General features: G+C 43.3%; 1 protein-coding gene across 1 annotated transcript in view; it reads left to right on the top strand.

Annotated features, from left to right (window-relative positions):
* The window catches only part of TENM3 (teneurin transmembrane protein 3), a 1,441,984-nt gene that overhangs the window by 1,311,514 nt on the left and 115,036 nt on the right, over positions 1 to 15,434 (top strand). Inside the window, exon 15 of the mRNA XM_014945587.1 lies at positions 3,860 to 4,098. Within this exon, the coding sequence (XP_014801073.1) occupies positions 3,860 to 4,098 (239 nt within the window). The remainder of the gene's footprint in view (positions 1 to 3,859; positions 4,099 to 15,434) is intronic.

Below are 15,434 nucleotides of genomic sequence, written 5' to 3'. Positions count from 1 at the left end.
TCTAAAGACACAGTTTTCAGTTAACTTAATCTTTCTCCCCAACTCATGCGGGGGGTTTATCACTTTTTTTCCCCTCCTGTTTTCCCGTTCACTGAATTTAGCAGGGGGTGCTTCCTTTTTATTTTCCAGAGAAGAAGTTACAGCACAGAGAAAATCTTATTTGGTGTGAATCCTCCCCCCAACTTAGGGAGGAAGAAAATGGTCCTCGTAGCAGCAGGTGCACACCAGCATTGGTGCTCAGAGAGTTAAATTAAAAGCATAATTATTTTACTTTAATTCACATTATTGAGGGTTTTGATACTGTATTTCTGTCTTATCTTTCAAGGGTGGAAGCTTAAGTAAAATGCTTGCCATTTGTGAAGCGAGGGGACTTCCCAACTGTCTTTGCCTCCACAATTAGTTGTTAGGTACTCAGTTCTCCCCCCCACTAAAACATTAGGATTAGCTGTGCTTTTTAATAGAAACATATATTGAATAAGCAGAGAGAACTAAAATAAATGTAAAAATAGAAGATTATTTGCTTTCAAAACTGAATTGAACTACTTAATAAAAACAGTTAGCTTGTCTTGTAAAATATGAGTGTGATTCGCTGGATTTTTGTACTCTAAAGCTTAATAAAATATTTAAAGTGCTGCTTACATGAAGATCTAGCAAGTGCTTGTTAGATGATCAATTTTGAATGAAAGATACACCGTTGCAGATGCCATAAGCTCCCTGTGAGATGAACCATGGTGGAATTGCCGGTAAGTCAGCTCCTGGTCAAGTTGTGCAAACAGCTTAGGCTTTCCAAGTTAGCTGCTCCGGCTCCAGGGTTTGAAATGACAAAGTAGGACAGATATATAGATAATTAAAATCATTTGTGGATAGATTATATTTCAAGGGTGTAAGAATTCTGGCATTATCTGGAGGGAGCTGGGATTCAATGTCAGATGCTGTATCCTCCGGAGGGTCTCCGGGGAGCGGGGTTTGGCACAGCCTGGGGAGGCAGGAGGGATGTGTAAGTCTGGGAGCCTTAGGCTTTAAATACTTCTCACTCCCAGTTAATGTAGCGGGAGAGTCTCTGACAACTTTGTTAGTGACTCTGCTCGTTTAGGAACGGAGAGAGCCAACCAAATTTTTCTTAACCCAGAGGAAGATGCCAGGCTGGCTTTTCCGTCGTTATTTTCCCCTCGGCGTTTTCCAGCCAGTCGGGGCGGCTGCTCTGGCGTTGGATTCATGGGATTGGAAGCAAAGGAGGAATAGCTTCAGGTGGGGAGTCACGCTGCCAGGTTCACATCCAAAAAAATACCATTTTCTTGCCTTGTCTTGATGCCTGAAGTGGGCTGTCAGAGCTGCGGCAGCTCCCACCGCTGCAGATACGCGGCCATCTCCCCAGTTTATCTACGGATTAACTCCTCAAGGGCTCTGAAAATGGGGATTACAGTCTCTAGTAGGCCGGGCTGTACCAAAGCCAGCATCTCAGCTCTCACTTTCTCAGAGGGGAAAGAAAAAAAAAAAAAAAAAGAAAGGAAAGGAAAAGATCAGAGGCTGCGGAAAAAAAAAAAAAAGGAAAAGATCAGAGGCTGACTGTTTTCTTGTATTGTTTTGTTAAAGCTTCGAGTATGTGGAGTTCCATTCAAGGGCTCGTATAATGCCAGGTTCCATTTTTAGTCTGTTGAGTCTGACAGCGAGAGCAGGAGGGTGTGAAAATTGCAGGTTGGCCCGGCAGCTTCTCATTTTTAACTCGGAAGCTGCTGTTTAGGAGGCGGATTATTATATCTACCTTATGGCTTTCCTTTGGTCCCCCTAAACAGTACACACTGCACATGGGGAGGGGAACAGCCACCTATGTGTGTGGCATTTCCTTGAGATCTGTGTAGATAGATATATAGATAAATATGTGTTCTGCCTGTGAAATACACCTGGACACAGCATTTAGTGTATGTAGCCAGAAATGAAAGAGCGGTAAAGGTCAAGTGGGTAAGACACTTTATCAGGACTTAATGAATCTGCATGCTTCTCGGAGTCTGGAAAATCAAAGGGATGGTCTTGTGAGGTGTAAAACATTTTTTACATAGGGCTAGTTATTATTATTGTGGTGTTTGCAACATAGAAAATGTCACAACTTTTAATGAAGTACCTTCTTAGAGAGGATTTAAGCCACAGGGGCTTTGTCTTTTGAAATCATTGGTAATCCTCTGAGCTCAGAAGCCATGAAGAATTGGGATGTGCAGTTGTGCATTGGTAGATCTTCTGTTGTTCCCGCTAGCGAGTTTAAGATGGTTCAAAATGAAGTAACCTGTGTAGCATATTTCATGGGATCGTGTTTGTAATGCAAATATTTTCAGGCAGAGGCCTTATGCCAAGATGCTCTAGTGTGTCTGTTAACCTCCCGTAGCAAAATCACCTGCAAATAGCAAACCTTGTTTTTCAGCTGCTGGTATTTTTCTCAGGCTGTAGTGGGGCAAATTAATTTTGAGGGTTTCTACAGCGCATTTCTGCCAAAGCTGCTGTACCTGTACAGGTTGGGCCATCCCTACACAAGGTTCCGAGCGTGGGTTCTGGAGGATGGAAGTCCCATCAGCTGAGAAGCAGAGTCCACCGTGCCACGTGGTGGAACCGGAGGGCTTACCCCTCCGCGGGTGGCTCCTTTGGTGGTAGATCCTCCAGCCCATAGCGTGGAGGTGGCACGCAGTAGGCAAACACATACTCTTGGCTTCAGGAGGACCTGGGTATCAGCAATTCATGAGTGTCTCTTACCTATTAAAAAATGCAAACACCTCTTTAGTCCTGTTTAGCTGTTCCTGCGCTTGGTAAGTTCCAAAATTCCCCACCCTGTGCTTTCTTACCGTTTTTAGCTATAGTGTATTCATTTTGCAAAGCCTAATTAGCTGAGGCCAAACCTGATGCTACAGAGTTGCCAAGATAAATTGCTGGAAAAACCCCTGGTGCAAAGATCTTTCCTTGGCTGAGGCTTTTGTTGTTGGTAGAGTTGTGCATGTGCGTCAGGAGAAAAACTCCAGGTAGAATGTGCCGTGCTTAGAGGCTCTTCCAAAATAATTATGCTTGCATGAGCTAAAATTAAAGGATTCTACTTTAGGTAGACTTGGGGAGTAATATTTCTTTGAGAAATTTTAAGTGAACAAAATTAAGTTTGCTGGTAACTCACAGAGTGTGTCTTAACTTGGGCTTTGCTTTTCATTCTTCTTGCTGGCTGTGGTTCTTGTGGAGCACTCATGAAATATATTTCTTTATAGTACTTCCCGAGCTGCAACTCACTCTTGTATCCATAATCACATCTTGTTATGGTGAGATTATGTGTGAGGAGATAGGAATTAGAGAACTGAGTATTTAGGATGCAAAAAAAAAATAAAAATCTTTCAACTGACTAATTTTGGCGAAGTTGCCAAAAGTTTGTGTCTGAGCGATAACTGTTTTCTTTGTACTTAACCCAGGAAAGCTGTGATAAGTAGTGTGGGCTCTAGTCAGATTGCTCATTATTGACTTTTTAATGGAGTTCCCTGTAGTCTGTAGCGGAAGCCAACAAAAATAAACAGCAGCAGAAAGCCTGTCCCTACTTGTCAGATAAACTCTGAGAGACCTCCTCCCTACCATGCCGTATTTTGGGTAGTTTTGTTTCCTGTCTGGATCCCAGTCTATTACTAATGTTTGGGGAGGGGAAAACTAATGTTTTTAAAAGGAAAAATGTCTTTTATACGTGTGCATGTCGCGACAAGTATTGCTTCTCTGACCCTTTGTAGATTGGATGTTGTTAGTGACTTGAAAAACAGGCAACATTAAACAAAAGAGATATGACTGCCTCTGCTCCAGCTTTATTTACTTTTATCCTTTACCGTACACTCTTTTTTTTTCCCCACAGGCATTTCCTATTCAAAACAGGAACAGGGACCACACCGCTGTTCAGTACCGCCACGCCAGGGTACACCATGGCATCCGGCTCGGTTTATTCCCCTCCTACTCGGCCACTACCTAGGAACACTCTCTCCAGAAGTGCTTTTAAATTCAAGAAGTCTTCGAAGTACTGTAGCTGGAAATGCACTGCCCTCTGTGCCGTAGGGGTCTCGGTGCTGCTGGCAATACTGCTGTCCTACTTTATAGGTGAGTCTCTTCTTTTTTTATAACTATCACTGTGAATAGGGACGTCTGATGGCTTGTGCACGGGCTGGGACAACACACTAGCCTTTTAATAGCAAAATTTTTGGGGTAACAGGAAAAACCACAACAATGATTCAATGAAAAGTCCCGGTTGTTTAGAGGAAATAGAAAATTTGAATATTTTGCAAGCGTTCTGCAGCATGAGAGTGGGTGAATTAACTTCAAAGAAGAACTTGAACTGCAATTAAGTTATGTGGTGTCTCGTTCGTACCAAAGTATGTGTAAAATACGGGCTGTAAAAATTCCGTGATGTGACTATAACTTGCAGCATATCCATGGAACTCTTTTCCTCTCATTTTGCATGAAATATGACTAATGCAGTGTTTAGGAATGCGAATTATCACTTATTTCATCATTACATACACGTATGTTTGTGTATAGAGCTAGAGCAAAAATCTAATACAGACTTTTGATTGCAAGATAGGGAAAATAATTGTCTGAAAGGATAATGTACGGAGAAGATGGAGTCGTCTTCCTCTCGCGTGGGTTGTTTATTTTTAATTATTCTCGCGTTTCTCTATTTGTTTGTTAAATTCTATTTCCCAGTTTTTATTTTGGAGGATTTTCTTTCCTTCTTCATCTCCTTAATTATTTAATTCCATAATTGTTCACTATAAACAATCTATAATTTGAGTTTTAGGTGGTTAATGGGGGCAGTGCTTGTTTATGAGAAAAATATCATTGACTTTAATATAAGAAGAGAACATGTTCTTTTTATGCTTGTGACTTTTGTGGCTTTGTTCAGATTGCAGAATTTTTCACTTCTGAGTCCATAAATGGTCTTCAAAGACTTTCTTTTAACTGATTTATTAATTAGAAGTTTAAGTCATTATAGTTACGGGTACGTAAGTGTAAGGGTCTGGGGTTTGGTACTGGTTGCACTCAATCTGAGTGTCTTAAGAAGTCAAGGAAAGAAAACAGAAAGGGGAGAATCAATCTCTCCTTCCCTCCCTGTTTTTAAAATCAGTGTAAATGAATAATAAATCCTCGAAGGCCCTGTGATCCTTAAATCTTCATTGCCTTTGTTGAAGCAGGCTTGCTACGTTTCAACCCAAGGCACAGCATAAGCCGTATAAAGCTTTTGAAGTAGTTCTTACTGGGCTGAAGCTCCTGTGAATGATGCAAGAAACTGGGTTGCTGAGTAGCTGGAGAAATTCCTGTCTGCCCCAGCACAACAGAGCCCTCTGAGCCCCCTTTCCCCCTGGCCCCCCCGGCCACCAGCCCCAATGAATAAAAAATACGGGTGCAAATGTGGGGCTGGCCACTGCTGCCCGGCCCCTTTCCATCCCTGGGGTTGGGATTGTTTTGTGGGAATGTTCTCAGGAGTATAAAGGTGTGGTTTAGGGTTAAGGTTTGACACTACATCTGTTTCTTTAAAGTGAGATTGAAATAATCCCGTTTATAAAACACATTGATTACCCTCAGTCTCCATAACGCTGCCTCCTAAGTCATCAGAAGCAAACATCGGCCACTAAATAAACCCATGAATGCAAAAGAAGGAATTCAATATGAAGTAACTCTGTCAAAAACTGGGAAAAACCAGCCATAGAGATAGTAAAATATTGAAGACCTGATTCTGAGCTGAGCTCTACACTTTGCTAGCCCCAAAGAGCCAGATTACTTATGAATCTGAGGGGCACGAGGAGATAGCTGTACCGGATTATTTCTCCCCCAGGCACATTAAGAAATATAAGCATGTCTAATGCGCCTCTGGTCCTGGATTCGGGGAAAAAAAGAGCCGAGCTTTCCAGTGAGTGAGAGCTTTCAGCTCCACGCATCATTTATTCAGATGCCCTGTAAAAAACCCAAATATAGCTGTACGACGTTTCGTGGGCGCGCACCAGCTCACATCCTTGCTGAAATAAACTGTGCACAGGGGCCTTCCTCTGCCCATGGTCAATAGGGAGCTCTTTGCCTACTGGTGATATTACACGTATTTCAGCTAACTCAGCAATCTGAATGTAAAATCCAGCACTCAGGGACGCTCTCTAGAGAACTTCGGGTCCATAAAACCATGAATGGATTACACTCATTCATATAGGTGGTTTTCCCATCTCTACAGATCTAATATCAGAAATATTCTCCATTTAATAGGCCATCCAAGTATAAATCGGTGGAAATCATTAATGTGAGGTGGACGTGGTCCTTCATCTTGGTTAACTGTTTCATAGCACAGGTTTGAAAGGGAAATGAATGAGTAGGACGTGCGCCCTAACATAAAAAGATGGGAAGGACTGCGGTGGCACGTGACCTCTAGCATCCCAAGAGATGCCTCTAAGGCAGCGGTCTGCCTTGTCTGCTGAGGTTTACAGCTGAGGTGGTGTGTCACGTTTGTAAAGCAGGTTTGAGACGTGTTTGGAACTTCACAGGGAGACATTGCCACAAGCCTGAAAACGCTATGGCCCTTGCTGCAAAATATGCCAGTACACGTTGATGAGGAACAGCATGGGGCTGGTGTCCACCGTGTGACTGTGGCAGCTGCAGACTGAGGAGCTACCAGGACCACTTGCCCAGTGAAGGGTAGTGTAACCGGGTCCTTGTCAGAAAGGCAGAGGGATGGACGTGTCACATCCAGGCTTATTTTAGTTGCAGTGGATATGGGTGTATTGGGTTTGCGTAGCAAGGTTCTGTTAGCAGGGGAGCTGCAGACTCTGTGAGAAGCTGCTAGAAGCTTCCCCCATGTCCGATAGAGCCAATGCAGCTGGCTCCAAGATGGACCTGTTCCTTGCCAAGGCTGAGCCCATCAGCAACGGTGGTAGCACCTCTGGGATAACATAATTAAGAAGGGAAGAAAAAGTTGCTGTACAAGAACAACTGCAGCCAGAGAGAGGAGTTGAGAGTATGGGAGAAGAACAACTCTACAGACCCCAAGGTAGTAAAGAAGGAGAAGGTTCTCCATGCACTAGAACAGAGATTCCTCTGCAGCCTGTGGGGAAGACCATGGTGAGGTGGACTGTCGCCCTGCAGCCCTAGAGGTCCATGGTGGAGCAGATATCCACCTGCAGCCCATGGAGGACCCCACACCAGAGCAGGTGGGTGCCCAAAGGAGGCTGTGGCTCCATGGACAACCTGCTGTGGAGCAGGGTCCTGGTAGGACCTGTGGCCCCGTGGGGAGAGGAGCCCAGGCTGGAGCAGGTTTTCTGGCAGGACTTGTGACCCTGGGGAGGACACATGCTGTTCCTGAGGGACTGCACCCTTTGGAAGGGACTCACACTGGAGCAGTTCATTAAGAACTGCAGCCCACAGGAAGGATTCACATTGGAGAAGTTCACGGAGGACTGTCTCCTGTGGAAGGAATCCCATGCTGGAGCAGGGGCAGTGTGTGAGGAGTCCTCCCCCTGAGGAGGAAGGAGCAGTAGAGACGAAGTGTGATGAAATGACCACAACCCCCATTCCCCATCCCCCTGCACCACTCCAGGGGAGGAGGTAGAGAAATGGGGAGTGAAGCTGAGCCCGGGAAGAAGGGAGGGAAGGAGTTTTTAAGATTTGGTTTTATTTCTCATTACCCTACTCTGATAAATTAGATTAATTTCCTCAAGTCAAGTATGTTTTGCCCATGATGGTAATTGGTGAGTGACCTCTCTGTCCTTATCTCAACGCATGAGCCTTTGTTACATTTTCTCTCCCCTGCCCAGCCGAGGAGGGGAGTGAACAGAGCAACTTTGGTGGACACCATGCGTCTAACCAAGGTGAACAGTGGGGTAGAGAAAGTGACTTCAGAGCCCACTGCCTCTGCTCAGGCAACATAAGGCAGAAGAGACAGTTTGCCAGACATCGTGTCTGCCTTTGCAGAACTGCTCAGGCAATTACTGCTCCGTTAATTAGCCCAGCCAGGGGAAGGAGCTACATTGAGAGTCTGGTCTGTCTTGCGCTTCTTCCATCACTCTGAGAGGAATGACTGCTACGTTTACAAAGTCTGTAAGAGGAGGTGAGAGCAGAGGACGTCAGTGTGGAGAGACACCAGGGCAAGCACTGCATTGTATGGCCACTTAACGCAGTTTTTGGGGTCACCAGGAATTGAAAATGTTACTTCAGGCTAAAGGAAAGAAAGCCTCACTCCCAGCCTCCCCGTATATTCTTATTTTCTAGCCCTCATGATCTCTTTTAACCATTTTGTGATGTAGAGAATGTTTAAGTTTACCATTCTTGTCAATGAGACCTGCTAATTTTTAGAGACAATAGGAGTGTTGGTCCTGCGTTTAGAAGCTTCATCTACTGTTAAATGGTTGAGAAATAAGGAATTAAGCAAGAAAAACATTCAAGTGCTGAACCAAAAGATAGCGCAGCAACATAGAGAAGAGTGGGATTAAAAAAATAGCTCTACTTTAGAGTAAAGGATTCAAAGAAAAGCTCCCTCAAATAACAGGTTAAAAAGATGGGGAATAAAGAATATAAACTGCCTCATTTTGGGATCAAGATTACACTGAAATTTCTTCAAGCTGCTCATTTGCTTAACTGCGATCCATAATCAGATTTGCAGCCAAGGAAGAAAACGACCTATTTTTTTCCAACATGAACATTTTAGAATCTTTTTCCCTGTTTGGAAGACTAGGAAGTATTAATTCTAAGCCAGGAAACTATAAGAAATATGAAGTTGCCTTAGTTTGACCTCTTTCTACGTAAATGTTGGTAGTTTTACCCAAACTTTGTTGAGGGAGTCTGTAACCTCCATCCTTCAGTTCTACCATTTGGGATCTTCTCTGACCACTCTGGGTTTTATTAAGGGGAGGAGTTTGTTGTTCCCCGGGGGCGGTGGTTTTTTCTAACAGAAAAATCCTCCATGCAATTAGAGAGAACTCCATCAGTCAGGAGGAGTTGTTTGCCATATGTTTCTGTGTAGCACAGGCTCTGGCCAGCTATGTTAACAGATTGATTGGTACTGTATTAATTATAGGGCTGGAGCCCCTCTGCTGTGAGGACAGGCTGAGAGAGTTGGGGGGGTTCAGCCTGGAGAAGAGAAGGCTCCAGAGAGACCTTAGAGCCCCTTCCAGTCCCTCAAGGGGCTCCAGGAGAGATGGGGAGGGACTCTGGATCAGGGAGGGGAGCCATAGGATGCGAGAGAATGGTTTTAAACTGAAAGAGGGGAGATTTAGATGAGATCTCAGGGAGAAATTCTTTGCTGTGAGGGTGGTGAGACACTGGCCCAGGTTGGCCAGAGAAGCTGTGGCTGCCCCATCCCTGGAGGTGTCCAAGGTCAGGCTGTATGGGGCTTTGGCCAACCTGGTCTGGTGGGAGGTGTCCCTGCCCAGGGCAGGGGGATGGAACTGGACAGTCTTTAAAGGCCCTTTCAACTCAAACCATTCTATGATTCTGATTTCTTCTTCAGTGTAGATTTAACAACTGGATGAAATTACTGAGATTTTGGGGACATCAGGACCCCTCTTTCTTCCCCAGAAATTGCTTTGGCGATTGTTTCTCTGTTGCCAACAGCACTATCTTGGCGTTGTCCGAGTCAATACAAGAAGTTAGGGCTGTTTTCAGTGTGTGTGGAACCAAAGAGATGAGCAGTTTTTCTCAGTCAGTGCTGGAATGACACACTGCCAGACGTGGGCAACTAAGCCTGAAGAGCTGCGTACTGAAAGACCACAGGCATCTGTCATGAATATTGTCTTCTGTCCACTAAATAGGTGTCTATTAACACAAACCATTCTTTGAACACACAGTGAGACCTGACTTATTTGGTCAGCCCTTTGCTGTCCCGACTTCTTCTCAACAATCCGTGTTATTCCCAAGTCCTTTGAGCATTTTACCCTCTTATTTACTGTGGGCTGGTCTTTTTGTTAGCCTTAGCCCTGCAGCTAGTGGTCAGGACAAGAATATACACCAGGCAGCTATTCTTTGTGATAAAACAAATATTTAAATATCAGAGATAACGGAAGGACATCTATAGGGAGGGAAAAAAGGAATTTTATTTAATTAAAAAGGCCACAGGACTATTTTTATCACTACTGCTTGCTGTGAGTAGTTAAGCAGATCCATTTTGGACAGAAAAAAAAGCTAACATTTAGACTTAGCAACTGAAAGATCTTCTGGGAAAACACATAATGTAGTTTATATTTCCTTCTATGAAAAACAGTGGAAAAACTGCTGTTTGCTACGACAAGGAGATGACCGTGCAGTCATAACACAAATTGCAAATGAAATGTGAATGGAAAAGAGATACCAGACTTGAAAGCCGCATTTGATAATTACAGATAATTCATATCTTCCACATTTGTATAAAAATAGGTACATTATGCTTAGTCTGTGGTTATGACATTGTGCCTTCATGCTTTTTGTCCATCAGAAAATGTTACTGTTTTATCATCATCTCCAGATATTTAAACTAAGCTGAAATTCATGTGCTAATAGATTTCTAATAATGGACAACTGTCCTCAGAGTTGTCTCAAAAACTTACTGAGAATAACAACAGGGCAACTTCAGAGGTTTTAAGGTAGAAAGAGGAGGAGGAGGTGGCCGGGAGAGAAGTTTCTGATGCAGGAGGATGCAGAGTGTGAAAATTACAGCTGAGGTTCAATTAACTCTCCTGCAGGTGGGTTTTAAATAATCCTTAAAAGGTAGAAAACTGTCTGTTTGTGCAGAGGGAGGTTACCTTTCCGTGGCTCCGGTGCAGTTCCCCGCGTTGTTGTCTGTGGTTCTCCCGTGTTGCTCAGGATTTAGTGTGACAGCTGCTGGCGGTCACAGCCCTGCCCAGATTGCGGAGCACCAGATGCCTTTCCTGTTGGGCTCGGTGGCACAAGTCAGAGTAGAGCAGAACCACCCTCCCCAAAACTAAGGGACTTACAACCGTGACAGTTTCAGAACTGAATTTTTGTGAGGAAAGAAATGACTAAATGTACCTGTAATCAAAAGGAATCTATTTTACTTTATCAATAAAGAACAATATAATATTTCTTTTTGATTGTGATGCCAAGTTAACATTATTCTGCTGTTTGTAAAGCTCAATTACTGCCAGGAATGAGGAAAACAACTTAATTAATAATGCCATTTAAATGGAATTTTTATTACAATACCCAGCATAGGTATTGTAATTAACAGGCATGAGGGAAAATATTGTTTAGTTGCCATTAATCACCTTTACTTTCATTATGTGTTTATAGAAACTGTTTTTTTCTTTGACCTGCATTTAATTTTGAGTATTATAATGCTATTGTCACTGAGGGTTTCATCAAGAGCTTTTGGTTTCTGCATTCCCTCCCCATTTTTGACTGTTTCCCATGGTTGTGCTGTGACCTCAGCTATGACTGGAGCTTCGCTGGGCTGTGGGGCTTGGAAATACGTTCTCTGTCTGCAGAAACATGGCAGATTTTTACAGTTTGTCAGGTTTATGCTCTCACCCCATTTCTCTTTCCATCAAATTAGAATTGTTGAGGTAGACTAATACATTGATGTATCTGATTCTTGAAAAGTAGTAATACTCAGAATACTCAGAAATATTTTGCCTTTCCTCTTGGTCTGTTGTCACTGTTTGAAGAAAGTGAGATTTTACAGTTTACCAAATCCATATATCACAATGTATTCAAACTGCCATCCAAAAATCCACAGCATCTCTTCTGTCAACCTTCCTGAGAAAGTGTATCAGCTCTCTAAGCGTGACTTTGTAGAGCTGTCTGATTGCACTGAGCCCTTAGGAGAACCACGCCAACGTCTCGTGTTCTTCCTCCATGCGTGCCCGTATCTGGAGCTGTGAAGGCAGCCAGTGTCTCCAGCACTATAGAAAGTATGTCTATCCTTGTGGAGTTGTAGGCAACTTCTCATTTTAAGAATCCACAGGGCTTTTAGGGAAGGCTCCAGGTGTCTCTAGTGTGTTTGGAGGCAGCAGCAGCATCCCCCGTCATTCTTTCCTAAATTAAAGGCTTCTGATACTAGTTCGGGCTGGGTGGGAGTTGGAAGTGGCAGCTTCTCAAAAGTGCCAAGCTGTGGATTGGGCACATAGTGATCACAGAATCACACGGAATTGTGGGGGTTGGAAGGGATCTCTGGAGATCATCTAGTCCAACACCCCTGCCAGAGCAGAGTCACCCAGAGCAGGTTGGACAGGAATTTGAATATCTCCAGAGAAGACTCCACATCCTCTTTGGGGAGCCTGTTCCAGTGCTCTGCCACCCTCAAAGAAGTTTTTCTGCATGTTCAGACAGAATTTCCTGTGTATCGGTTTGTGCCCATTGCCCCTTGTCCTGTCACTGGGCACCACGGAGAAGAGCCTGGCCCCATCCTCTTGACACTCGCCTTTTAGATGTTGCTCAGCATTGATGAGATCCCCTCTCAGTCTGCTCTTCTCCAGGCTGAACACACCCAGGTCTCCCGGCCTTTCCTCATCAGAGAGGTGCTCCAGTCCCTTGATCATCTTCATAGCCTCCACTTGACTCTTTCCAGTAGCTCCCTGTCCTTCTTGAACCAGGATCCCAGAACTGGAGACAGTAGATGTGATGCTGGACACAGTGATGTCTTGCTTCTTTCCAGAATGAACGTTTCCAGGTCTCACCCATCTCCAAATGTCACGGGCAGCCAGAAGCTGGCTGGCTCTGCTGGCTCTTGTCTCCCCTGCCCGCGTGGCTCTGCTCTGTGCCTCACAAAATCCACTTGCCTCTTCTTTTAGCCATCGGTGCCACACATTGCTGTGCTCTCATGGGAGAGCAGGTACGTGGTTGAACTACAAGGCAGGACCAAAGGGTGTGTAGCATCTTCAGCGTGGGGTCATATACCTGGAGAATGGGGTACAGCACAATTATTTAGCAGGTAGAAACCACCTCCTGAAATTTCTAAAGGATTTTAGCATCCTGAGTGGATCTTAGGAAAGTCCTCAAAGTGTGAAGTCCTGGTGTCCTAGTTTCCTTTCAATAATTCATAATCTTTAAAAACAGAGCTGTGAGATCTGGATAACTGGTGTTTGTAGGCTGCGCCGTACTAACATCTCTTCAGGCAACTCCTTTCAGTCATGTTTGACATGGGCTTTGTAAATGGCAGTATTTTGGATACATGTATGACTGGCCACACAGCTTTTATGCTTCAATGTGAAGCTTAATATTACAGCTGGTGCTTCCATGACTTTGTGCACTGCGGAGATTTTCAGCTGTGCCTAACATGAGATAAATTATTTTCCTTGGAATCCCATAGCTCTGGCTTTTAGATATCTGTATGAGTCTCATGTAATGTTTACAGCATCGCTGGTGAGCTCATTGTGCCTCCATCCTGTGGAAATGTTTTGTAAACAATAACGTAATTACTTATCTTTACCACATTCTTTCTTTCTAAACTGGGAGACAGAGAGAGGATGACTAGTCAGAAAATGAAGCTGTTGTGCTTCACCACCTTACTGGGCTGAATTGGGCTGAAAATGTTTTTAACATCTTTCACTGAAATAGTACAAAATGGAAACGTTTAACATCTATGTCTGGAAGCATGAACATTTAAATAGACTTTCTTGTCTCTTGCGAGAATACCATTGTGGATAATGCCTTTGGTAGATGTTTTTTAAGCAAAGATCCTGTTACTGTGTTTCAGACCAAGTGCAAAGCATAATGGAATATTTACTATTTCAGGAGTGCACGGTATTAATATTTGATTGGTGTTGTGGATGTCACATGCTATTACTGTTAGTGGCACTGAGAGTAAAACGTTCATTGAGAAAGATAATCCTCCCACAGAAGGATGTAGGAACATGTAATTGGCAGTCAGGAGGTTAAAAGAGACTTGACAAGATTTCAAGGGATTAAAAAAGTTAATCCGTCAAGGAGCGTACCCACCTCTGCTCCCGAAAACCCTTGTGTTCTAATTAAGATTTATCACAAGGTTTTTGGCAACAGCCCTGTCACCCTTCTGCTTCTGCCCAGTGGAGCAGAGTGAAGCTCAGTAATCCTGGGGGTGGCAGAGGTGTAGGAATAAACCCCGAGGTGACATGATGTCATTGTCCCACACCGTGTGCTTCTGCCGTCATACGGCGCCGCAACGCGATGGGGGTTCAAATCCTGGGGGTTCAAATCCTGGGTGGTGTTTTCAGGACCCTGAAACCTCTTGCAGGCGCGTTACGCAGAGGTGTTGGCCCTCCTGCCCTCCTCCTGATGGACCCCCTGGAGAGGAGCAGTTCTTCAGTCCAATGAGAAAGGAAGTTAAATTGCACCAGCTAGTTCTTGTGGATCCATAGCAAGCTAAGAGAAATTTAGAGATGTAATTCCTAATTTATCAATGGAGGTAAACCTGTAGCGTGTAAACATATAATATTTCAAATATATGCTTATGTTTAAGAGATTTTGCAAAACGGAGATTGAATTACTCGGGCGATTACTCAAATTGCTGTGGACATGGGATTATGGTCTTCTCTTCTTTGCTAGTGGTTTCCATTAATTTTTAACTTGTCTCTATGAAGAAAGAAGCCAGCCCTTAGAGGTGTGCTGTCTGTGGTCATATGTGAATTATAATACAGGTATTAAAACTGGTAGATGTATAAATTTCATCTTTTATGAATCACTTCTTTGCTGTACGTTTCAGTCTTTTCTGGGATCTTTTCTATGAAGAGAAGTGCCTGGTCTCTTTTTGAAGGCTTTAAAAAATTCATGCTGTTAAAACTGTCTGATTTAGATGAGATTTTGGTAAACCTCTCCATACACAAGCACTTTAAAATAAAAAGGTCAAGTGTGTGTGTCCAAACTTGCTGTGAGCAATATCATTTGATGTTACATTGATGACTGAGATCGCGAGAACACGTGGGTTGTACAGGTGTAATTACCCCACTGTAGTGATTAATTATAGATGAAAGCTAGGTATCCTCTGAAGGAGAGAGGAATCTTTAAATATCAGATCCTTCATTTTCACATTGACGCCATTTCAGACAACTTCATTCACAAAAAAAAAAAGAGAAAATGCTGTCTCTTAGGAATTGTCACCTGTAACAGCATTTGCAGTTTCATAATCCAGGAAAAACAAATGTGTCTAGATGATGTGGACACTTGCATTTGAAATGCTTAATTTTCCCTAATAATAAGATCCATCAAACAAAATCAGAGTGAGTTTGCCAACATTTGATGAGATAGTATCACACAAAAGCATCTATTTTAATAACTTTATAGAAGTAGTATACATAGTGGGGATTAGGTATTGTAAATCATCAGTTATTGGCTCCACGAACGCTTACATAAAGAAATACGTTTCCTGTATTTTTTAACTGAAAAATATTCCTAAGTTATTATTGAAATGGTATAAGAAGAGCAGTATTTTTATTTCAATAATACTCATTGAAAACTCTAAAACAACAACCAGCTGCTTAGAGATAGCGCCCTTT

Source organism: Calidris pugnax, unplaced genomic scaffold, assembly GCF_001431845.1.
Source record: "Calidris pugnax isolate Ruff unplaced genomic scaffold, ASM143184v1 scaffold58, whole genome shotgun sequence".
Lineage (NCBI taxonomy): Eukaryota > Metazoa > Chordata > Aves > Charadriiformes > Scolopacidae > Calidris > Calidris pugnax.
This window is presented reverse-complemented; position numbering and strand designations above follow the sequence as displayed.